Here is a 24,426-nt window from a genome sequence, read left to right on the forward strand (position 1 = left end):
AGGCTAATTTTTTGGGGTGATTTGGGGTGATTTTGGGGTTCGATTCGGGGCTGATTTTTTGGGGCGATTTGGGGTGATTTTGGCTGATTTTTTGGGGCTATTTTTGGCGATTTTGGGGTTCAATTCGGGGCTGATTTTTGGGGTGATTTGGGGGGATTTGGGGGCTGAATTTTTGGGGTGATTTGGAGTGATTTTGGGGTTCGATTCGGGGCTGATTTTTGGGGTAATTTTGGGTGATTTTGGGGCTGATTTTTGGGGTGATTTGGGGGGATTTTGGGGGTGTTTGGGGGCTGATTTTTTGGGGTGATTTTGGGTGATTTGGGGTGATTTTGGGGGATTTTGGGGTTCGATTCGGGGCTGATTTTTTGGGGCTATTTTTGGTGATTTTGGGGTTCGATTGAGGCTGATTTTTTGGGGTGATTTGGGGTGATTTTGGGGTTCGATTCGGGGCTGATTTTTTGGGGCGATTTTGGTGATTTTGGCTGATTTTTTGGGGCGATTTTTGGCGATTTTGGGGGTCGATTCGGGGCTGATTTTGGGGGTGATTTTGGGGGATTTGGGGGCTGAATTTTTGGGTGATTTTGGGTGATTTTGGGGTTCGATTCGGGGCTGATTTTTGGGGTGATTTGGGGGGATTTGGGGGCTGAATTTTTGGGGTGATTTGGGGTGATTTTGGGGTTCGATTCGGGGCTGATTTTTGGGGTGATTTGGGGGGATTTGGGGGCTGAATTTTTGGGGTGATTTGGGGCGATTTTGGGGTTCGATTCGGGGCTGATTTTTGGGGTGATTTGGGGGGATTTGGGGGCTGAATTTTTGGGGTGATTTGGGGTGATTTTGGGGTTCGATTCGAGGCTGATTTTTTGGGCTGATTTGGGGTGATTTTGGGGCTGATTTTTGGGGTGATTTGGGGTGATTTGGGGCTGATTTTTGGGGTGATTTGGGGCCATTTTTGGGGGTGTTTGGGGGCTGATTTTTTTTGGGCGATTTTTGGGGCGATTTCCGGCGATTTTGGGGCCGCAGGGGGGCAGCCGCTGCCCGACGTCTCCACCCGCGTCGTCGAGGGCTCCCACCCCAAACTGAGCTCCAGCGAGGCCACTGTCCGGTGAGCACCAGTATAAACCAGTATGGCCCAGTACAGACCAGCATGGCCCAGTACAAACCAGTATGGCCCAGCACAAACCAGTATGACCCCATATACCCCATCACTGACCAGTACGGGCCAGTACAGCCGCCTACAGGCCACTACAGGAGAGTGGTGACCAGTACAGACCACTATGGGCCAGTATAGACCAGTAAGGCCCAGTATGAACCAATAGGGACCAGTATGGCCCACTATGAACTAATACGAACCAGTATGGCCAGTAGGGGCCAGTCCAGCCCAGTATGAACCAATAGGGACCAGTATGGCACAGTACAAGCCAGTAGAGACCATTATGGCCCACTATGAACCAATAGAGACCAGTATGGCCCAGTAAAAGCCAGTAGGGACCAGTATGGCCCCGTATGAACCAAGAGAGACCAGTATGGCCCAGTACAGGCCAGTAGACACCAGTATGGCCCAGTATGAACCAATAGGGACCAGTATGGCCCAGTACAGGCCACTAGGGACCAGTATGAACCAATAGGGACCAGTATGGCCCAGTACAGGCCAGTAGAGACCAGTATAGCCCCGTATGAACCAAGAGAGACCAGTATGGCCCAGTACAAGCCAGTAGAGACCATTATGGCCCAGTAAAAGCCAGTAGGGACCAGTATGGCCCCGTATGAACCAAGAGAGACCAGTATGGCCTAGTACAGGCCAGTAGACACCAGTATGGCCCAGTATGAACCAATAGGGACCAGTATGGCCCAGTACAGGCCAATAGAGACCAGTATGGCCCACTATGAACCAATAGAGACCAGTATGGCCCAGTACAGGCCAGTAGAGACCAGTATAGCCCCATATGAACCAAGAGAGACCAGTATGGCCCAGTACAAGCCAGTAGGGCCCAGTATGAACCAATATGGACCAGTATGGCCCAGTACAAGCCAGTAGGGCCCAGTATGAACCAATAGGGACCAGTATGGCCCAGTACAGGCCAGTAGGGACCAGTATGAACCAATAGAATCCAGTATGGCCCAGTGCAGGCTAATAGGGACCAATATGAGCCAATAGGGACCAGTACAGCCCAGTATAGGCCGATAGGGGCCAGTATGAGCCAGTATGGCCCAGTCTGGCCCCGCCCCCAGGCTGACGGTTGTCCAGCCACGCCCACGGGCAGCGCCTCGTTTGTGCGGCCGCTAACGAAGCCGGAGCGGCCCCTGCCGAGGCCGAGCTCACCCTGGAGGTGCTCTGTGAGTCCCAGTAACTCCCAGTAACTCCCAGTAGCTCCCAGTAACCCCCAGTCCCCACCAGTCCCCATCCACAGAGGCACTGGGTCCTCCCAGTACATCCCAGTTCCCACCCACAGAGGCACTGGGCCCACCTAAGGCCCTCCTAAGCGCCCCCAGTACCTCCCAGTAACCTCCCAGTACCTCCCAGTAACCCCCCAGTGCCTCCCAGTAACCCCGGTCCTCACCAGTCCCCATCCACAGAGGCACTGGGTCCTCCCAGTACCTCCCAGTACCTCCCAGTACTTCCCAGTACCTCCCAGTTCCCAACCACAGAGGCACTGGGCCCACCCAAGGCCCTCCTAAGCGCCCCCAGTGCCTCCCAGTACCTCCCAGTAACCCCCAGTGCCTCCCAGTAACTCCCAGTCCCCACCAGTCCCCATTCACAGAGGCACTGGATGCTCCCAGTATGCCCCAGTGCCTCCCAGTACTCCCAGTCCCCACCCACAGAGACACTGAACGGTCCCAGTAACCACCAGTCCCCTCCCAGTCCCCTCCCAGTGCCTCCCAGTCCCCTCCCAGTGCCTCCCAGTTCCCCCAGTACCCCCCCTAGAGGCACCAGTGCCTCCCAGTCCCCCCCAGTGGCCCCCAGTCCCCCCCCGCTGGAGGCTGTGGGCCGTCCCAGTGCCTCCCAGTCTAACCAGTGCTTCCCAGTTCCTCCCAGTCCGCCCGTCATCGAGGGACTGGAGTCACCCCACGTGCGGGCGGGGGACACCCTGCGACTGGTCTGCGTCGTCCAGGGGGGCAACCCCCCTCCCAGTTTGCACTGGGACAAGGTACTGGGAGCACTGGGAGGGGAACGTGGGGGCACTGGGAGGGACTGGGAACACCGGGAGGGACTGGGATGTGGTACTGGGGACACTGGGAGCGCTGGGAGAAGGTTAATGGGAGGGACTGGGAGCACTGGGAACACTGGGATGTGGGACTGGGAGGGACTGGGAGTACTGGGATGTGGTACTGGGGACACTGGGAACGCTGGGAGCACTGGAAGAAGGTTACTGGGAGGGACTGGGAGCACTGGGATAGGGCACTGGGAACACTGGGAGCACTGGGAGGGACTGGGAGCACTGGGATGTGGCACTGGGGGCACTGGGAACACCGGGAGCACTGGGAAAAGATTACTGGGAGCACTGGGATGTGGGACTGGGAGGGGACTGGGAGCACTGGTCGCCCTTACTGGTCTCACTGGGAGCATTGGGCAGCCTGGGAGCCCTTACTGGCGTTACTGGGAGCCCTTACTGGTGTCACTGGGAGCCCTGGGCACCCTGGGACCCCTCACTGGTGTCACTGGGAGCCCTTACTGGTCTCACTGGGAGCCCTTACTGGTGTCACTGGGAACACTGGGCACCCTGGAGCCCTTACTGGTCTCACTGGGAGCCCTTACTGGTGTCACTGGGAACACTGGGCACCCTGGAGCCCTTACTGGTCTCACTGGGACCCCTCACTGGTGTCACTGGGAACACTGGGCACCCTGGGACCCCTCACTGGCGTTACTGGGAGCCCTTACTGGTGTCACTGGGAGCCCTGGGCACCCTGGGACCCCTCACTGGCGTTACTGGGAGCCCTTACTGGTGTCACTGGGAGCCCTGGGCACCCTGGGAGCCCTTACTGGTCTCACTGGGAGCCCTTACTGGTGTCACTGGGAGCCCTGGGCACCCTGGGACCCGTCACTGGTGCTACTGGGAGCCCTTACTGGTGTCACTGGGAGCCCTGGGCACCCTGGGACCCCTCACTGGCGTTACTGGGAGCCCTTACTGGTGTCACTGGGAGCCCTGGGCACCCTGGGAGCCCGTACTGGTGTTACTGGGAGCCCTTACTGGTGTCACTGGGAGCCCTGGGCACCCTGGGACCCGTCACTGGTGCTACTGGGAGCCCTTACTGGTGTCACTGGGAGCCCTGGGCACCCTGGGACCCCTCACTGGCGTTACTGGGAGCCCTTACTGGTGTCACTGGGAGCCCTGGGCATCCTGGGACCCCTCACTGGCGTTACTGGGAGCCCTTACTGGTGTCACTGGGAGCCCTGGGTACCCTGGGACCCCTTACTGGTGTCACTGGGAGCCCTTACTGGTGTCACTGGGAGCCCTGGGCACCCTGGGAGCCCGTACTGGTGTTACTGGGAGCCCTTACTGTGTCACTGGGAGCCCTGGGCACCCTGGGAGCCCGTACTGGTGTTACTGGGAGCCCTTACTGGTGTCACTGGTGCCCAGTCCGGGCGCCCCCTGGCGGGTCCCTGGGTGCGGGAGGGGCCCCCCGGGGTCTCGCGGAGTCACGTGACCCTGACGGTGACGCCCGAGGACGATGGGGCGGAGCTTCGGTGCAGCGTGGGGGGCGTGGCCAGCGGAGGGGGCGTGGCCAACGGAGGGGGCGTGGCCAGCACCAGCGTCACTCTCAGCGTCATCTGTGAGTTGGGGGGGGGGGGACACACACACAGACACAACTGGGAGCACTGGTTTATACTGGGAGGGTGGACTGGGAATTGGAGTGGGACTGGGAGGCACTGGGGGGACTGGGAGGGCAGACTGGGAGGTTAAAGTTGTTATACTGGGAGGGACTGGGGGGAACTGGGAGGTTAAAGTTGTACTGGGAGGGACTGGGGATACTGGGAGGCACTGGGGATACTGGGAGACCAGACTGGGAGGTTAAAGTTGTTATACTGGGAGGCACTGGGGGGAACTGGGAGGTTAAAGTTGTACTGGGAGGGACTGGGGATACTGGGAGGCACTGGGGATACTGGGAGACCAGACTGGGAGGTTAAAGTTGTACTGGGAGGGACTGGGGGGAACTGGGAGGTTAAAGTTGTACTGGGAGGGACTGGGGATACTGGGAGGCACCGGGGATACTGGGAGGCTGAACTGGGAGGCACTGGGGATACTGGGAAACCAGGCTGGGAGGTTAAAGTTGTTATACTGGGAGACACTGGGGGAAACTGGGAGGTACTGGGAGGCTGAATTGGGAGGTGCTGAGGTTACTTGGAGGTCACTGGGAATACTGGGAGGCCATACTGGGAGCTCCAAGTTATTCTGGGAGCCACTGGGGATACTGGGAGCCCAAACTGGGATCCCCCAGGCATCCTGGGAGCCTATACTGGGGAGTCAGAGTTATACTGGGAGGCACTGGGGCTACTGGGAGGCCATACTGGGAGCACTGGTTTATACTGGGAGGCCATACTGGGAGCTGTCTGGTGTACCGGGAGCCACTGGGGACACTGGGACCCCAAACTGGGATCCCCCAGGCATCCTGGGAGCCTATACTGGGGAGTCAGAGTTATACTGGGAGGCACTGGGGCTACTGGGAGGCCATACTGGGAGCTACTGGTTTATACTGGGAGCCTGTACTGGTGTCCCCCCCAGACCCCCCAGCCGAGGTGACGATCACGGGGACCCCGACGGTGGCGGAAAACGGGACCTTGACCCTGACCTGCACCAGTGCTCCCAGTAACCCCCCAGTGCAGCTGCGCTGGTGGTTGGGGGGGCGGGAACTGGTGACGACTGACCCCGCCCACACCTGGGTGAGTCATCGGGGGGCGTGGCCACGAGGGGGCGTGGTCACAAGGGGATGTGGCCACATGGGGGTGTATCTATGGGGGAGCTTGGCCAGGAGGGGGTGTGGCCGTAAGGGGCGTGGCCATAAGGGAGCTTGGGACACAAGGGGGCGTGGCCACGAGGGAGTTTGGGCATGAGGGGGCGTGGCCAGAGGTGACGTGTAGCCATGAGGGGGCGTGGCCACAAGCGAACTTGGCCATGAGGGGGCGTGGCCATGAGATAACTTGGCTGCAAGGGGGCGTGGCCATCGGGGTGTGGCCGCGAGGGAGTTTGATTGCAAGTGGGCGTGGCCTCAAGCGAGCGCGGTCGCGAGGGGGCGTGGCCAAAAGGGGGTGTGGCCACGAGGGAGCATAGCAATGAGTGGGCGTGGCCACGAGAGAACTCGGCCACAAGGGGGGGGCGTGGCCAGGAGGGAGCTTTGTCGCGAGGGGGCGTGGCCACGACGGAGTTTAGCCACAAGGGGGCGTGGCCACGACAGCGCTCGGCCATGAGGAGGCGTGGTCACGATGGGCGTGGTCTGATTGGGGCGTGGCCACGGAGGGCGTGGCCACAAGACTCCCTGAAGGACGACCCGGGGGAGGGGGCGGGCGGGTGTGTCCCCGTGCGACCCCATCTTGCCCCACCCCCACCCCGTGACCCCGCCCCCCCCGGTGATCACGTGGCAGGGGGAGGGGCGTGGCTCGGTGACGTCATCCAACGTCACCCTGGTGGGGCGGCGCCAGGACCACGGGCGCCCCCTCGTGTGCGAAGCCGCCGGCCCCGGCCTGGGAACCCGCAGCACCAGCCTCGTGCTGAGCGTCACCCGTGGGTGGACTGGGAGGGACTGGGAGGGACTGGGAGGGACTGGGAGGGACTGGGAGGGGACTGGGAGGGACTGGGAGGGACTGGGAGGGGACTGGGAGGGAATTGCGTGGGACTGGGAGGGACTGGGAGGGACTGGGAGGGGACTGGGAGGGATTGGGAGGGACGGGGAGGGACTGGGAGGGACTGGGAGGGGACTGGGAGGGATTGGGAGGGACGGGGAGGGATTGGGAGGGACTGGGAGGGGACTGGGAGGGATTGGGAGGGACGGGGAGGGACTGGGAAAGACTGGGAGGTACTGGGAGGGGACTGGGAGGGATTGGGAGGGACGGGGAGGGATTGGGAGGGACTGGGAGGGGACTGGGAGGGAATTGCGTGGGACTGGGAGGGACTGGGAGGGGACTGGGAGGGAAATGCGTGGGACTGGGAGGGACTGGGAGGGGACTGGGAGGGATTGGATGGGACTGGGAGGGGACTGGGAGGGACTGGGAGGGGACTGGGAGGGACTGGGAGGGACTGGGAGGGGACTGGGAGGGATTGGAAGGGACTGGGAGGGGACTGGGGGGGACTGGGGGGGACTGGGAAGGATTGGAAGGGACTGGGAGGGGATTGGGGGAGACTGGGGGGGACTGGGGGGGATGGGGAGGGAACTGGGAGGAAACTGGGAGTGACTGGTCGTTACTGGTTGCCACTGGTCACTCCCCCCCCCTTCCCGGCATTAGGGGCGTGGCAGGGGCGTGGCTCCCAGCAGCAGGACTGGAGGGGTGTGTGTGTGGGGGGGTGTTTGGAGGCGTGTGTGGGCGTGTCCTACCATGGCCCCGCCCCTTTTACAGACCCACCCCAGGCCCTTTGGCTCGAGGCTCCGCCCCCCAACGTCACCTTCCGGGTCGGGACCCGCCTACGCCTCAGCTGCCACGCCCGGGGGGGGCACCCGCCCCCCCGCCTGGCCTGGACCAAGGTCCCGCCCCTCCGCGGGGCCCCCTATGGGGCAGGAGGCTCCTCCCCTTTTTGTATCACATGACCCTGCGGTCAGGGCGGGAGGCTCCTCCCCTTTCTGCATCACGTGACCGTGACCCTGCGGTCAGGGCTCCGCCTATGGGGCAGGAGGCTCCTCCCCTTTTTGTATCACGTGACCCTGACCCTGCGGTCAGGGCTCCGCCTATGGGGCGGGAGGCTCCTCCCCTTTCTTTATCATGTGACCCTGACCCTGTGGTCAGGGTGGGAGGCTCCTCCCCTTTCTGCATCATGTGACCCTGACCCTGCGGTCAGGGCGGGAGGCTCCTCCCCTTTTTGTATCACATGACCCTGCGGCCAGGGCTCCGCCTATGGGGCGGGAGGCTCCTCCCCTTTTTGCATCCCGTGACCCTGCGGTCAGAGCGGGAGGCTCCTCCCCTTTCTGCGTCACGTGACCCCGGTGCCGCCCCCTACAGGACGGGCGGGCGGTGAAGGAGGGGCCGCAGGTGACCGGGGCGGGGTCGGTGGTGACGCGGGAGCTGACGGTGACGGTGACACCGGGGGACAACGGCGCCACCTACCGCTGCCAGGCCGGGGGCGGGGCGGCCACGCCCAACCGGGGCAACGCCCCGCCCCCCCCCAGCGTCAGCACCCGCCTGGGGGTCCTGTGTGAGCTGGGGGGGGGGCGGGGAGGGGACGGTGGCCACTAGGGGGGGTCGTGGGGTGGCCACGGGGGGGGACAGTGGCCGTGGGGTGGCCACGGGGGGATGGTGGCCGTGGGGGGTCATGGGGTGGCCACGGGGGGGTGGTGGCCACTAGGGGGGGTCATGGGGTGGCCACGGGGGGGACAGTGGCCATGGGGTGGCCACGGGGGGATGGTGGCCACTAGGGGGGTCATGGGGTGGCCACGGGGGGGACAGTGGCCATGGGGTGGCCACGGGGGGATGGTGGCCACTAGGGGGGTCATGGGGTGGCCACGGGGGGGACAGTGGCCACGGGGGGGTCGTGGGGTGGCCATGGGGGCGGGTGGTGGCCAAGGGGGTGTCATGGGGTGGCCACGGGGGGGACAGTGGCCGTGGGGTGGCCACGGGGGGGACAGTGGCTGTGGGGTGGCCACGGGGGGACGGTGGCCACTAGGGGGGTCATGGGGTGGCCACGGGGGGGACAGTGGCTGTGGGGTGGCCACGGGGGGACGGTGGCCACTAGGGGGGTCATGGGGTGGCCACGGGGGGGACAGTGGCTGTGGGGTGGCCACGGGGGGACGGTGGCCACTAGGGGGGTCATGGGGTGGCCACAGGGGGGGACAGTGGCCGTGGGGTGGCCACGGGGGGACGGTGGCCACTAGGGGGGTCATGGGGTGGCCACGGGGGGGGGACAGTGGCCGTTGGGGGTCGTGGGGTGGCCACGGGGGGGTGGTGGCCACAAGGTGTCCTTGCGGTGGCCGCGGGTGACGGTGGCCGTGTCCCCGTGTGTGTCCCCAGTCCCGCCGCTGTCGGTGGCCATCACGGCGGCCCCGCCCGAGCCCCGCCCGGGGCAGCCGCTGGTGCTGACCTGCCTGGCCGGCCCCGCCCGGCCCGCCCCCACCCTGCGCTGGCTCCGCCACGGCCGCACGTCAGTGTCCAAATGGCCCCGAACCGACCCAAAATGGCCCAAACCGACCCAAAATGGCCCAAATCGACCCAAAATGGCCCCAAACTGCCCAAAATGGCCCAAACTGACCCAAAATGGCCCAAATTGACCCAAAATGGCCCAAACCGACCCAAAATGGCCCCGAACTGACCCAAAATGGCCCCGAACCGACCCAAAATGGCCCAAACCGACCCAAAATGGCCCGAACTGACCCAAAATGGCCCAAACTGACCCAAAATGGCCCAAATTGACCCAAAATGGCCCCAAACTGACCCAAAATGGCCCAAACTGACCCAAAATGGCCCCAAATTGACCCAAAATGGCCCAAACTGACCCAAAATGGCCCCAAATTGACCCAAAATGGCCCAAACCGACCCAAAATGGCCCCAAATTGACCCAAAATGGCCCAAACTGACCCAAAATGGCCCAAATTGACCCAAAATGGCCCCAAATTGACCCAAAATGGCCCCGAACTGACCCAAAATGGCCCAAATTGACCCAAAATGGCCCCGAACTGACCCAAAATGGCCCAAATTGACCCAAAATGGCCCAAACCGACCCAAAATGGCCCCGAACTGACCCAAAATGGCCCAAATTGACCCAAAATGGCCCCGAACTGACCCAAAATGGCCCAAACTGACCCAAAATGGCCCAAATTGACCCAAAATGGCCCCGAACTGACCCAAAATGGCCCCAAATTGACCCAAAATGGCCCCGAACCGACCCAAAATGGCCCTGAACTGACCCAAAATGGCCCAAACTGACCCAAAATGGCCCAAATTGACCCAAAATGGCCCCAAACTGACCCAAAATGGCCCAAATTGACCCAAAATGGCCCAAATTGACCCAAAATGGCCCCAACCGACCCAAAATGGCCCAAACTGACCCAAAATGGCCCAAATTGACCCAAAATGGCCCCAAATTGACCCAAAATGGCCCCGAACTGACCCAGAATGGCCCAAATTGACCCAAAATGGCCCAAACTGACCCAAAATGGCCCAAATTGACCCAAAATGGCCCAAACCGACCCAAAATGGCCCCAAATTGACCCAAAATGGCCCTAACTGACCCAAAATGGCCCCGAACCGACCCAAAATGGCCCTGAACTGACCCAAAATGGCCCAAACTGACCCAAAATGGCCCAAATTGACCCAAAATGGCCCCAAACTGACCCAAAATGGCCCAAACTGACCCAAAATGGCCCCAAATTGACCCAAAATGGCCCAAACTGACCCAAAATGGCCCAAATTGACCCAAAATGGCCCAAATTGACCCAAAATGGCCCCAACCGACCCAAAATGGCCCAAACTGACCCAAAATGGCCCAAATTGACCCAAAATGGCCCCAAATTGACCCAAAATGGCCCCGAACTGACCCAGAATGGCCCAAATTGACCCAAAATGGCCCAAACTGACCCAAAATGGCCCAAATTGACCCAAAATGGCCCAAACCGACCCAAAATGGCCCCAAATTGACCCAAAATGGCCCTAACTGACCCAAAATGGCCCAAATTGACCCAAAATGGCCCTAACTGACCCAAAATGGCCCAAATTAACCCAAAATGGCCCCGAACTGACCCAAAATGGCCCAAATTGACCCAAAATGGCCCAAACCGACCCAAAATGGCCCCGAACTGACCCAAAATGGCCCCAAACCGACCCAAAATGGCTCCGAACTGACCCAAAATGGCCCAAATTGACCCAAAATGGCCCCGAACTGACCCAGAATGGCCCAAATTGACCCAAAATGGCCCCGAACTGACCCAAAATGGCCCCAAACCGACCCAAAATGGCTCCGAACTGACCCAAAATGGCCCAAATTGACCCAAAATGGCCCCGAACTGACCCAAAATGGCCCAAACTGACCCAAAATGGCCCAAATTGACGCAAAATGGCCCCAAATTGACCCAAAATGGCCCCGAACTGACCCAAAATGGCCCAAATTGACCCAAAATGGCCCCGAACTGATCCAAAATGGCCCAAACTGACCCAAAATGGCCCAAACTGACCCAAAATGGCCCAAATCGACCCAAAATGGCCCCAAACTGCCCAAAATGGCCCAAACTGACCCAAAATGGCCCAAATTGACCCAAAATGGCCCCAAACTGACCCAAAATGGCCCAAACTGACCCAAAATGGCCCAAATTGACCCAAAATGGCCCAAACCGACCCAAAATGGCCCTGAACTGATCCAAAATGGCCCAAATTGACCCAAAATGGCCCCAAACCGACCCAAAATGGCCCCGAACTGACCCAAAATGGCCCAAATTGACCCAAAATGGCCCCGAACTGACCCAAAATGGCCCAAACTGACCCAAAATGGCCCAAATTGACCCAAAATGGCCCCAAACTGACCCAAAATGGCCCAAACTGACCCAAAATGGCCCAAATTGACCCAAAATGGCCCCGAACTGACCCAAAATGGCCCCAAATTGACCCAAAATGGCCCCGAACTGACCCAGAATGGCCCAAATTGACCCAAAATGGCCCAAACCGACCCAAAATGGCCCCAAACCGACCCAAAATGGCCTAAACCGACCCAAAATGGCCCCAAATTGACCCAAAATGGCCCAAATTGACCCAAAATGGCCCCAACCGACCCAAAATGGCCCCGAACTGACCCAAAATGGCCCCCATGACCCCCCATGACCCCTGATGACCCTCCCGTGTCCCCCCGTGACCCCTTTATGACCCTGTAACCCCCTTATGACCCCCCCATATGCCCCCTATGACCCCCTATGACCCCCCGTGAACCCCCGTGACCCCCACATGACCCCTGATGACCCCCCGTGACCCCCCGTGACCCCTTCGTGACCCCTCTGTGACCCCCCCGTGACCCCTCTGTGACCCCCCATGACCCCCACATGACCCCAGTGACCCCCCATGACCCCTGATGACCCCCATGACCCCTGCTGACCCCCCATGACCCCCCGTGACCCCTTTGTGACCCCTCTGTGACCCCCCGTGACCCCGTGACCCTCCCAACACTCCCGTGTCCCCCCGTGACCCCTTTATAACCCTGTAACCCCCTTATGACCCCCCCATGTGCCCCCCATGACCCCCCGTGACCCCTTCGTGACCCCTCTGTGACCCCCCGTGACCCCTCCGTGACCCCCCGTGACCCCCCCATGACCCCAGTGACCCCCCATGACCCCTGATGACCCTCCCGTGTCCCCCCGTGACCCCTTTATAACCCTGTAACCCCCTTATGACCCCCCCATGTGCCCCCCATGACCCCCCCGTGACCCCTCCGTGACCCCCCCGTGACCCCTCCGTGACCCCGTGACCCCCCCGTGACCCCAGGGTGCCGGGGGAGCCGCTCCCCGCCGCGCCGGGGGCCTTCGGGGGGGTGACGGCCGGGACGCGCCTGCGCCTGCTGGTGGCCCTGGAGGACCAAGGGCACGGGGTCACCTGCGAGGCCACCAGCCCCGCCCTGGGCGTGGCCGTCAGCGCCGCCCACCGCCTCCTGCTGCGCCGTGAGCGGGGGCACTGGGAGGGACTGGGAGGGGACTGGGAGGGACTGGGAGGGATTGGGGGGGACTGGGAGAGGATTGGGGGGTACTGGGAGGGACTGGGAGGGACTGGGAGGGGATAGGGAGGGATTGGGAGGGGATTGGGGGGTACTGGGAGGGACTGGGAGGGGACTGGGAGGGACTGGGAGGGGATTGGGGGGGATTGGGAGAGACTGGGAGGGACAGAGAGGGGATTGGGGGGCACTGGGAGGGACTGGGAGGGATTGGGAGGGACTGGGAGGGGATTGGTGGGGACTGGGAGGGACTGGGAGGGGATTGGGAGGGACTGGGAGGGGATTGGTGGGGACTGGGAGGGACTGGGAGGGGATTGGTGGGGACTGGGAGGGGATTGGGGGGCACTGGGAGGGACTGGGAGGGGATTGGGGGGCACTGGGAGGGACTGGGAGGGGACTGGGAGGGACTGGGAGAGACTGGGAGGGACTGGGAGGGGATTGGGAGGGGACTGGGAGGGGATTGGGGGGCACTGGGAGGGACTGGGAGGGGATTGGGGGGCACTGGGAGGGACTGGGAGGGGACTGGGAGGGATTGGGTGGGACTGGGAGGGGATTGGGGGGGACTGGGAGGGACTGGGAGGGACTGGGAGGGGATTGGGGGGACTGGGAGGGACTGGGAGGGACTGGGAGGGGATTGGGGGGGACTGGGAGGGACTGGGAGGGGATTGGGAGGGACTGGGAGGGACTGGAAAGGGACTGGGAGGAGCTAGGAGGGACTGGGATATACTGGGAGGGACTGGGATATACTGGGAAGGCATTGGGAGAGAGTGAGAGGGGTGGGGAAGGGACTGGGGTGAGCTGGAAGGGGACTGGAATAAACTGGGAAGGAACTGGGGGGGACTGGGAAGGGACTTGTGGGGATTGGGGGGAACTGGGAGCCACTGGGAGCCACTGGGAGGGTTCTGGGTGTTACTGGGAGGGTTCTGACTGTTACTGGGAGCGCTCTGGCGGTTGCTGGGAGGCACTGGGAGGGCTCTGACTGTTACTGGGAGGGCTCTGGCGGTTACTGGGAGGCACTGGGAGGGTTCTGACTGTTACTGGGAGGGCTCTGGCAGTTACTGGGAGGCACTGGGAGGGTTCTGACTGTTACTGGGAGGGCTCTGGCAGTTACTGGGAGGCACTGGGAGGGCTCTGGCGGTTACTGGGAGGGCTCTGGCGGTTACTGGGAGCCACTGGGTGGGTTCTGGCAGTTACTGGGAGGGCTCTGGCAGTTACTGGGAGGCACTGGGAGGGCTCTGGCGGTTACTGGGAGGCACTGGGAGGGTTCTGGCGGTTACTGGGAGGGCTCTGGCGGTTACTGGGAGCCACTGGGTGGGTTCTGGCGGTTACTGGGAGGCACTGGGGGGTTACTGGGAGTTGCCCCCCCCCCCCCCAGATGCGCCCCAGTTTGGGGTGGGGGCGGGGACACTGGTGGTGGCGCTGGAGCACGGGGCGGCCCAGTTGCCCCTCGGGGTCGTCGCCCACCCCCCAGTGGAGAGCTGCGCCTGGAGCCGCGCTGGCCACGCCCTCCGGCCCGGTGAGCACTGGGAGCACTGGGAGGCACTGGGAGGGGATTGGGAGGCACTGGGAGGCACTGGGGGGCTGTTAGGGGGCGACTGGGAGGCACTGGGAGGGGATTGGGAGGCACTGGGAGGGGATTAGGAGGCACTGGGAGGCACTGGGGGGCGGTTAGGGGGTGACTGGGAGGAACTGGGAGGGGACTGGGAGGCACTTAGAGGGGCTATGCGGTTACTGGGAGGCACTGGGAGGAACTGGGAGGGGATTGGGAGGAATTGGGAGGGGACTGGGAGGACTGGGAGGCACTGGGAGGGGATTGGGAGCACTGGGAGCACTGGGAGGCACTGGGTGTCGATTAGGGGGCGACTGGGAGGCACTGGGAGGGGATTGGGAGGCACTGGGAGCACTGGGAGGCACTGGGAGGGGATTGGGAGGCACTGGGAGTACTGGGAGGCACTGGGGGGCGGTTAGGGGGAGACTGGGAGGCACTGGGAGGGGATTTGGAAGCACTGGGAGGTGGTTAGGGGTGACTGGGAGGAACTGGGAGGGGACTGGGAGGCGCTTAGAGTGGCTATGGGGTTACTGGGAGGAACTGGGAGGAACTGGGAGGAACTGGGAGGGGATTGGGAGGCACTGGGAGGGGCCATGGGGTTACTGGGAGGCACTGGGAGGCGGTTGGGGGTGACTGGGAGGCACTGGGGGATTACTGGGAGCGCTGGGCGGGGTCGGGGGGGGCAGTGGGCGTGTCCCCGGCCCCGCCCCCCTGACCTCTGACCCCGCAGAGGGGTCGCCCCGGCTCCGCCTCCTGGGGGGCGGGGCCTTGTCCATCGCCAACGTCACGCGGGGGGACGCCGGCACCTACCGGGTGCGGTGCCAGAACGCCGAGGGCGGGGCCAGCACCCACCTGCGCCTGCGCGTCCACTGTGGGCACCCAGCGCCCCATAGCGCCCCATAGCACCCATAGCGCCCATAGCGCCCCATAGCGCCCCATAGCGCCCCATAGCACCCATAGCCCCCATAGCACCCGTAGCCCCATAGCGCCCCATAGCGCCCCATAGCGCCCCATAGCCCCCATAGCGCCCCATAGCCCCCATAGCGCCCCATAGCGCCCATAGCGCCCCATAGCACCCATAGCGCCCCATAGCACCCCATAGCCCCATGGCCCCATAGCACCCATAGCCCTATGGCACCCATAGCACCCATAGCGCCCCATAGCCCTATAGCACCCATAGCCCCATAGCGCCCCATAGCACCCCATAGCCCCATGGCCCCATAGCACCCATAGCCCTATGGCACCCATAGCACCCATAGCACCCCATAGCCCCCATAGCCCCCATAGCCCCCATAGCCCCCATAGCACCCATAGCGCCCCATAGCACCCTATGGCACCCCACAGTGCCCCATAGCACGCCCTATGGCACCCTATAGCACCCCACAACCTCAGTCCATGCTCAGCCCCACCCCTGACCCCACCCCCTGACCCCTGACCTCCCCCCTGCCCTTTGACCCCGCCCCTGAGCCCTGGCCCCGCCCCCAGACCCCTGACCCCACCCCTTGGCCCCACCCCCAGCCCCCTGACCCCACCCCTGACCTCCCCCTGCCCTTTGACCCCGCCCCTGCCCCCTGGCCCCACCTCAAGACCCTTGACCCCGCCCTCTGACCCCACCCCCTGATCCCACCCCTGACCTCCTCGCAACCTTTGACCCCGCCCCTGAGCCCTGGCCCCGCCCCCAGACCCCTGACCCCACCCCCTGGCCCCACCCAAGACCCCTGACCCCGCCCCTGACCCCCCCGCCCTTTGACCCCGCCCCTGAGCCCTGGCCCCGCCCCCAGACCCCACCCCCTGGCCCCACCCAAGACCCCTGACCCCGCCCCTGACCCCCCCGCCCTTTGACCCCGCCCCTGAGCCCTGGCCCCGCCCCCAGACCCCACCCCCTGGCCCCACCCAAGACCCCTGACCCCGCCTCTGACCTCCCCCCGCCCTTTGACCCCGCCCCTGAGCCCTGGCCCCGCCCCCAGACCTCCCCCCGCCCCTACTCCCTGCCCTTTGACCCCACCCCCAGCCCCCTGACCCCACCCCCTGGCCCCACCCCAAGACCCCTGACCCCACCCCTGACCTCCCCCTGCCCTTTGACCCCGCCCCTGAGCCCTGGCCCCGCCCCCAGACCCCTGACCCCGCCCCCTGCCCCCACCCCCAGCCCCCTGACCCCACCCCTGACCCCTCTCCCTGGCCTTTGACTCCACCCCCAGACCCATGGCCCCGCCCCCAGCCCCCTGACCCCACCCCTGACCTCCCCCTGCCCTTTGACCCCGCCCCTGAGCCCTGGCCCCGCCCCCAGACCCCTGACCCCACCCCTTGGCCCCACCCCCAGCCCCCTGACCCCACCCCTGACCCCTCTCCCTGGCCTTTGACTCCACCCCCAGACCCATGGCCCCGCCCCCAGCCCCCTGACCCCACCCCTGACCTCCCCCTGCCCTTTGACCCCGCCCCTGAGCCCTGGCCCCGCCCCCAGACCCCTGACCCCACCCCTTGGCCCCACCCCCAGCCCCCTGACCCCACCCCTGACCCCTCTCCCTGGCCTTTGACTCCACCCCCAGACCCATGGCCCCGCCCCCAGCCCCCTGACCCCACCCCTGACCTCCCCCTGCCCTTTGACCCCGCCCCTGAGCCCTGGCCCCGCCCCCAGACCCCCCGGCCATCGTGCGGGCGCCCGACCCCGTGGTGGTGGACGAGGGGGGGGAGGGGCAGCTGCTGTGCCAGGCCGAGGGCAGCCCCCTCCCCCCCGGGAGCCTGCGCTGGGCGCGCCTGGTGAGGGGTCACGGGGTCACGGGGGGGTCACGGGGTCACGGGGGGGTCATGGAGGTCACAAGGGGGTCACGGGGGGGTCACAGGGGGTCATGGGGGGTTTCAGCGGGGGTAACGGGGGGTCACAGGGTCACGGGAGGGGTATGAGGGGTCACAAGGGGGTCACGGGGGGGTCATAGGGGTCATGGGGGGGTCACGGGGTCACGGGGCGTCACCGGGGGGTCACAGCGGGGGTAATGGGGGGTCAAAGGGGGGTTACAGGGGGTCACGGGGGGTCATAGGGGGGTCACGGGAGGGGTATGAGGGGTCACAAGGGGGTCACGGGGGGTCATGGGGGGGTCACGGGGTCACGGGGGGTCATAGGGGTCACGGGGGGGTCACGGGGTCATGGGGGGGTCAGAGGGGTCATGGGGGGTCACAGCGGGGGTAACGGGGGGTCATAGGGGGTCGCAGGGGGTCACAAGGGGGTAATGGGGGGGTCATAGGGGTCATGGGGGGTCATAGGGGTCACGGGGTCATGGGGGGGTCACGGGGGGTCACAGCGGGGGTAACGGGGGTCATAGGGGGTCACAGGGGGTCACGAGAGGGGTATGAGGGGTCACAAGGGGGTCACGGGGGGTCATAGGGGTCATGGGGGGGTCATAGGGGTCACGGGGGGTTCACGGGGTCACGGGGGGGTCAGGGGGGGTCACAGCGGGGGTAATGGGGGGTCATTGGGGGGTCACAGGGTCACGGGAGGGTTATAAGGGGTCACGGGGGTCATCAGGGGGTCACGGGGGGTCACGGGGTCACGGGGGGGTCGTCAGGGGGTCATGGTGGTCACAGGGGTTCACAAGGGGGTGACGGGGGGTCACGGGGGTCATCAGGGGGTCACGGGGGTTAAGGAAGGTCATGGGGGGTCACGGGAGGGTGATGACGGGTCATGGGGGGTCATAGGGGTCATCGAGGGGTCACGGAGGGTCACGAGGGGGTCATGGGGGTCACAGGGGTCAGGGAAGGTCATGGGGGTCACAGGAGGGTTATGGGGGGGTCACAGTGGGGTCATGGGGAGGTCACAGGGGTCATTGGGGGGTCGCGGGGGTCAGGGAGGGTTATGGGGGGGTGGGGGGAGGTTTGACGGCCATTTTGTGCCAAGGCGGCCATTTTGGGGGATTTGGGGCAATTTGGGGGGATTTGGGGGGATTTTGGGGCCATTTTGGGGGATTTTGGGGCCATTTTGGGGGATTTTGGGAAATGTTGGAGAATTTGGGGGGATTTTGGGCAATTTGGGGGGATTTTGAGGGATTTTGGGCGATGTTGGAGGATTTTGGGGGATTTTGAGGGATTTTTGGGGCCATTTTAAGATATTTTGGGGCCATTTTGGGCAATTTGGGGAGATTTAGGGTGATTTGGGGGCCATTTTGGGGGATTCTGGGTGATTTTTGGGCAATTTTGGGGGATTTTGAGGGATTTTGGGGCCATTTTCGGGGATTTGGGGGCAATTTGGGGGGATTCTGGGTGATTTTGGGGGGATTTTGGGGCCATTTTGGGGCCATTTTGGGCTATTTTGGGTGATGTTGGAGGATTTTGGGGGATTTTGAGGGATTTTGGGGCTATTTTGGGGGATTTTGAGGGATTTTGGGGCCATTTTGGGATATTTTGGGGGGATTTTGGGGCCATTTTGGGGGATTTTGGGGCCATTTTGGGGGATTTTGAGGGATTTTGGGGCCATTTTGGGATATTTTGGGGGGATTTTGGGGCCATTTTGGGGGATTTTGAGGGATTTTGGGCAATTTTGGGGGATTCTGGGTGATTCTGGGTGATTTTGGGGGGATTTTGGGGCCATTTTGGGGACTTTGGGGGATTTTGGGGGCCATTTTGGGGGATTTTGGGGCCATTTTGGGGACTTTGGGGGATTTTGGGGGCCATTTTGGGGGATTTTTGGGCCATTTTGGGGGATTTTGGGGCCATTTTGGGGACTTTGGGGGATTTTGGGGGCCATTTTGGGGGATTTTGGGGCCATTTTGGGGGGATTTTGGGGGCCATTTTGGGGGATTTTGGGGCCATTTTGGGGGATTTTGGGCAACTTGGGGGGATTCTGGGGGATTGTGGGTGATTTTGGGCCCCCCCAGGCGGAGCAGGCCCCGGGGGCCCAGGGGCTCCCCGCGGAGCTGACGCCCGAGGGGGGGCTCCCCACGGGGCGCCTGCGGGTGTCGGGGGCCCGGCGGGAGCTGGGGGGCCCCTACGAGTGTCGGGTGGACACGGGGGTGCCGCCCCCCGCCCGCGCCATCGTCCGCCTCGTCGTCCGCTGTGAGTGACAGCCGGGGGGCGGGGACAAGGGAGGGGAGGCGGGACATGCACCCGGTTGGGGGGAAGGGGCCAGCGCATGGGGGTGGGGCCATCCAAAAGGGGGAGGGGCCACGCAATGGTGACACCCAATGGGGGAGGAGGCACCCAATGGGGGTGGAGCCACCCAATGATGACACCCAAAGGGGTGGAGCCACCCAAAGAGGGAGGAGCCACCCAATGGGGGAGGGGCCACCCAATGGGGAGGAGCCACCCAAATGGGGGTGGAGCCACCCAAAGAGGGAGGGGCCACCCAATGGTGACACCCAAAGGGGTGGAGCCACCCAAAGGGGGAGGAGCCACCCAATGGGGGAGGGGCCACCCAATGGGGAGGAGCCAACCAATGGTGTCATCCAAAGGGGGAGGAGCCACCCAAAGGGGGAGGAGCCACCCAATGGGGAGGAGCCACCCAATGGTGACACCCAAAGGGGTGGAGCCACCCAAAGAGGGAGGAGCCACCCAATGGGGAGGAGCCAACCAATGGGGAGGAGCCACCCAATGGGGGTGGAGCCACCCAAAGAGGGAGGGGCCACCCAATGGTGGCACCCAAAGGGGTGGAGCCACCCAAAGGGGGAGGAGCCACCCAATGGGGGCCAATCATGCGGACACGGGGGTTCCCCTGAGGGGCCAATCCCAGCTCTGACTCCCCTCCCCCGCCCCTCCTTCCCCCCCACCCCCTCCCAAGATGGCCCCGAGCTGGAGGCGGAGTCGGGGGCGGAGCCTGTGCCGGTGCTGGTCCCTGATAGGTCAGACACGGCGCAGCTGCGGTGCCGCGCCCAGGGGGTGCCGGGGGTGCAGCTGCACTGGGAGCACCGGGGCCACGCCCTGCGCCCCGATGAGGCCAGGTAACCCCAACTGGGCTGAACTGGGACTGACTGGGACTGACTGGGGCTAACTGGGACTAACTGGGCCCAGCCAGGGTCAACTGGGCCAAACCAGAGCCAATGAGGCCCAGTCTGCGCCAACCAACCTCAACCGAGCGCTCAATCAGACCCAACTGGGCTAAACTGGGAATAACTGGGGCTGACTGGGACTAACTGGGAGTAACTGGGGCTAACTGGGACTGGCTGGGGCTAACTGGGCCAAACCAGAGCCAATCAGGCCCAATCAGGGCCAACTGGGCTCAACTGAGCTCTCAATCAGACCCAACTGGGCCAAACTGGGAATAACTGGGGCTGACTGAGGCTAACTGGGACTAACTGGGGCTAACTGGGCACAACCAGGGTCAACTGGGCCTAACTGGGCCAATCAGACCCCACAAGGCCCTTTCAGAGTCAACTGGGGCCAACTGGGCTCAACTGGGGCCAACTGGGCCAACCCAGTCCCAGTTCTACCCAGTCCTGGTTCTGTCCCAGTTCCGTCCCAGTTCTGCCCCAGTTCCGTCCCAGTTCTGTCCCAGTTCCACCCCAGTTCTGTCCCAGTTCCATCCCAGTTCCACCCCGTCCTGGTTCTGCCCAATTCCACCCCAGTTTCACCCCATCCCCGCCCCAGTTCCGCCCCAGTTGCATCCCAGTTCTACCCCTTGACCCCGTCCCAGTCCCACTCCCACTCCCAGTCCCAACTGGTACCGGTTCTACCCCAGATTCCAGGAGCACCAGTGGCGCGAGGGCCCATGGACCAGTAGCCTCCTCACCGTGGCCAACATCAGCCAGGATCGGGCCCGCCTCCGCCACCAGTTCCACTACCTAAACTGGGACCAATATAAAAAGCGACCACGCTACCAGTACCTCAACTGGGACCAGTCCCAGGACTGGGACGAGGCCCAGAACCGGACCCTCGGCACCTTCGTCTGCGTCGCCCAGAATCCCCTGGGCACCGTCCGGCGCCGCCTCCAGCTCCAGCTCGCCGGTACCGGCACTGGGAGGAACTGGGAGGAGACTGGGGGGCACTGGGAGGATGTTGGGGGGCACTGGGTGGCTATTGGGGGCACTGGGAGGAACTGGGAGGAGACTGGGAGTCACTGGGAGGGGACTGGGGGGCACTGGGAGGAACTGGGAGATGTTGGGGGGCACTGGGTGGCTATTTGGGGCACTGGGAGGAACTGGGAGGAGACTGGGGGGCACTGGGAGGATGTTGGGGGGCACTGGGTGGCTATTGGGGGCACTGGGAGGAACTGGGAGGAGACTGGGCTCACTGGGAGGGGACTGGGGGGCACTGGGAGGAACTGGATGTTCGGGGGCACTGGAAGGCTATTGGGGGCACTGGGAGGAACTGGGAGGATGTTGGGGGGCACTGGGTGGCTATTGGGGGCACTGGGAGGAACTGGATGTTGGGGGGCACTGGGAGGAACTGGGAGGAGACTGGGAGGAACTGGGAGGAGACTGGGGGGCACTGGGAGGAACTGGGAGGAGACTGGGGGTCACTGGGAGGGGACTGGGGGGCACTGGGAGGAACTGGGAGGATGTTGGGGGGCACTGGGTGGCTATTGGGGGCACTGGGAGGATGTTGGGGGGCACTGGGAGGAGACTGGGGGGCACTGGGAGGGGACTGGGGGGCACTGGGAGGATACTGGGAGGATACTGGGGGGCACTGGGGGACCCCCTTGCCCCTGTCCCCGCCCCCCCAGACCGGCCGGAGCCCCCCCGGGATTTGCGGGTGTCGGGGGTCACCCCCAGTTCCCTCGGCCTGGCCTGGAGCCCCGGCTTCGACGGGGGGCAGCCCCAGCGCTTCCTGATCACGTGAGGGGCACCCCAAAACCCGGGGGGGACCCCAAAACCCGGGGGGGACCCCAAAAAACCGGGGGGGACCCCAAAACCCGGGGGGGAGCCCAAAAACCGGGGGGGGACACCAAAAAAACGGAAGGGACCCCAAAAAAATGGGGGGAACCCAAAACCCGGGGGGGAACCCAAAAATCGAGGGGGACCCCAGAAATGTCGGGGGGACCCCAAAAACCGGGGGGGACCCCAAAACCCCGGGGGGGACCCGAAAAATCGGGGGGGGGACACAGAAAAACCCGGGGGGGATGCCAAAAAAATGGGAGGGACCCCAAAACCCGGGGGGTCCCCAAAAACCGGGGGGGACCCCAAAAATCCGGGGGGGACCCCAAAAATCCGGGGGGGACCCCAAAACCCCGGGGGGGGACCTGAAAAATCGGGGGGGGGACACACAAAAACCCGGGGGGGAGCCCAAAAATCGGGAAGGACCCCAAAAATCTGGGGGGGACCCCAAAAACCCCACGGGGGGGGCCCCTGAAAACCCGGGGGGACCCCGAAAACCCGGGGAGGGGCGCCCCAAAAATCCGTGGGGAGCCCCAAGAATCACCTTGAACACCCCCCCCCCCCAAATTATTGGGGGCCCCCCCCAAACAACCCCGGGGAGCCCCCAAAATCGTCGGGGACCCCAAAAATTCATGGGGAGCCCCCCCAACCCCCCAAAAATCGCGGGGGAACCCCCAAACCTTCCTCGTTTCACCCCAAAAACGTCACGGACACGCCCCCAAGATGGCGCCGGACCCCCCAGGACTCGTCCTTAGGAGCCCCCAAACCCCAGGGGGGGGCCCCAGGGCGCCACTTCCGGCCCCGCCCGTCGTGTTTGACGTCACTTCCGGTCGCCCAACCCACCACTTCCGGTCCTCCGCGGCGTCCCCGACACACTTCCGGGTCTTTCCCCCGTGGCTCCACCCCCTGTTTCAAGGCACTTCCGGTGATGTCACGTGTCCTTCCGGTTTGTCACTTCCGGTTTCTCCCCTCCGCAGAGTGACAGGCCCCGGTGCTCCGCCCCCTCCGGCCGCCATCTTGGCGCCAGGCCCCACCCTAACGCTGGGCGGGCTCCGCCCTGCCACGCCCTATGACGTCACCGTGAGGGGGCGCAACGCGCGGGGGGACAGCGAGGCCGTCGCCATTAGGGGCGTCACTTCCGGTGAGAGGGCGTGGCCGGAAGTGGGGCCGAGAGCGGAAATAAAGGGGAAAAAAAGATGGTGGGCGGGACCGGGAGTACGGGGGCGGGGCTAAACCCGGAAGTCACACCGGAAGCTGGTTAATATGGGCCGATGGGCGTGGTCTAAAGTTGGGGCGGGGCAAAAAACTCGAGGCCTGACCGGAAGTGCGACCGGAAGCAGCCGTTTAGGGGGCGGGGTTAAACCCGGAAGTGACGTCAGAAGTTTCCTCCCACAGCTCTGCCGCAGGATTTGCCGCCGACGATGAGGGAGGAGCCGGCCACGCCCCCTTTAGGTGAGAAGGGCGGGGCTTGAGGAGGGGGCGGGGCCATTCTAGGGGGCGCCGCCATTTTGTTTTTTGAGGTTTTCTTAAAATTTTTTCCTCTTCCCATCAGGCTTTGCGGTTCCCCCCGCCCTCGTGGCGGGTCTGGGCGCTTTGGGGGGGTTGGTGCTTCTCCTCCTTCCCGCCGCCATGTTGGGGGCGGTGTTTTGGCGACGTCACTTCCGGGGCGGAGCCTCCGACACGCCCCCAGGGCGGGTTAAAAAGGGGGAGGAGGCGGAGGGGGGGGGGGACACCCCCCTAAACGACTACAGCGACGCCCCCCAAAATATGGAGGTGAGGTGCGGGGAGGGGCGTGGGGAGGGGCGTGGCGTCGAGGAGGGGCGTGGCCTCAAGGGAGGGGGCGTGGCCTCAACTTTCTGTGCTCCCCCCCCCCCGTTTTTTAGATGAGCTCCACGGGGTCGTGGGTGACCCCCGGCGACCCCCACCCATGGGGTGAGTACCATAAGCCCCTCCCCCTCCAGCCCCTCCCCCCACAAGCCCCTCCCCCTCCCCGCGCTCACCCCTCCCCCCGCTTGTCACTCAGGCGAGCTCCACCCCTACGAGGACGTGGCCGAATGGGGGGGCTACGAGGAGGTGAGACGGAGGGTAGGGTGGGCGGGGCCTTGTGGGTTTTTAGGGGGCGGGGTCCTCCCGATTCCTCTGACCCCGCCCCCTTCCCACCTGACCCCTCCCCCTTTTTTTTTTTCCCCGCCCCCCTCAGGTCCCTCCCCCGGAACCTCCCGTCACGCTCCAAGGGGAGTTGGTGTGAAATGAGTGGGCG

At 64.0% G+C, this 24,426-nt stretch overlaps 1 protein-coding gene across 1 annotated transcript; it reads left to right on the forward strand.

Moving 5' to 3' along the window:
* The first annotated feature begins 1,813 nt into the window (after window positions 1-1,813).
* On the forward strand, window positions 1,814-24,414 carry NPHS1 (NPHS1 adhesion molecule, nephrin). Its single transcript, XM_074930315.1, has 23 exons — window positions 1,814-2,031; window positions 2,246-2,334; window positions 3,025-3,146; window positions 4,578-4,770; window positions 5,721-5,878; window positions 6,578-6,716; window positions 7,547-7,671; window positions 8,144-8,336; window positions 9,149-9,278; window positions 12,599-12,771; window positions 14,197-14,337; window positions 15,101-15,241; window positions 17,006-17,127; window positions 19,242-19,413; window positions 20,135-20,294; window positions 21,032-21,297; window positions 22,016-22,127; window positions 23,144-23,307; window positions 23,562-23,618; window positions 23,719-23,939; window positions 24,050-24,098; window positions 24,190-24,251; window positions 24,367-24,414. Exons 1-23 carry the CDS (start codon window positions 1,814-1,816, stop codon window positions 24,412-24,414), a joined length of 3,255 nt encoding a protein of 1,084 aa, XP_074786416.1.
* The last annotated feature ends 12 nt before the right edge of the window (window positions 24,415-24,426 follow it).

This window comes from Athene noctua, chromosome 33 (assembly GCF_965140245.1).
Source record: "Athene noctua chromosome 33, bAthNoc1.hap1.1, whole genome shotgun sequence".
In the NCBI taxonomy this organism is placed as follows: domain Eukaryota; kingdom Metazoa; phylum Chordata; class Aves; order Strigiformes; family Strigidae; genus Athene; species Athene noctua.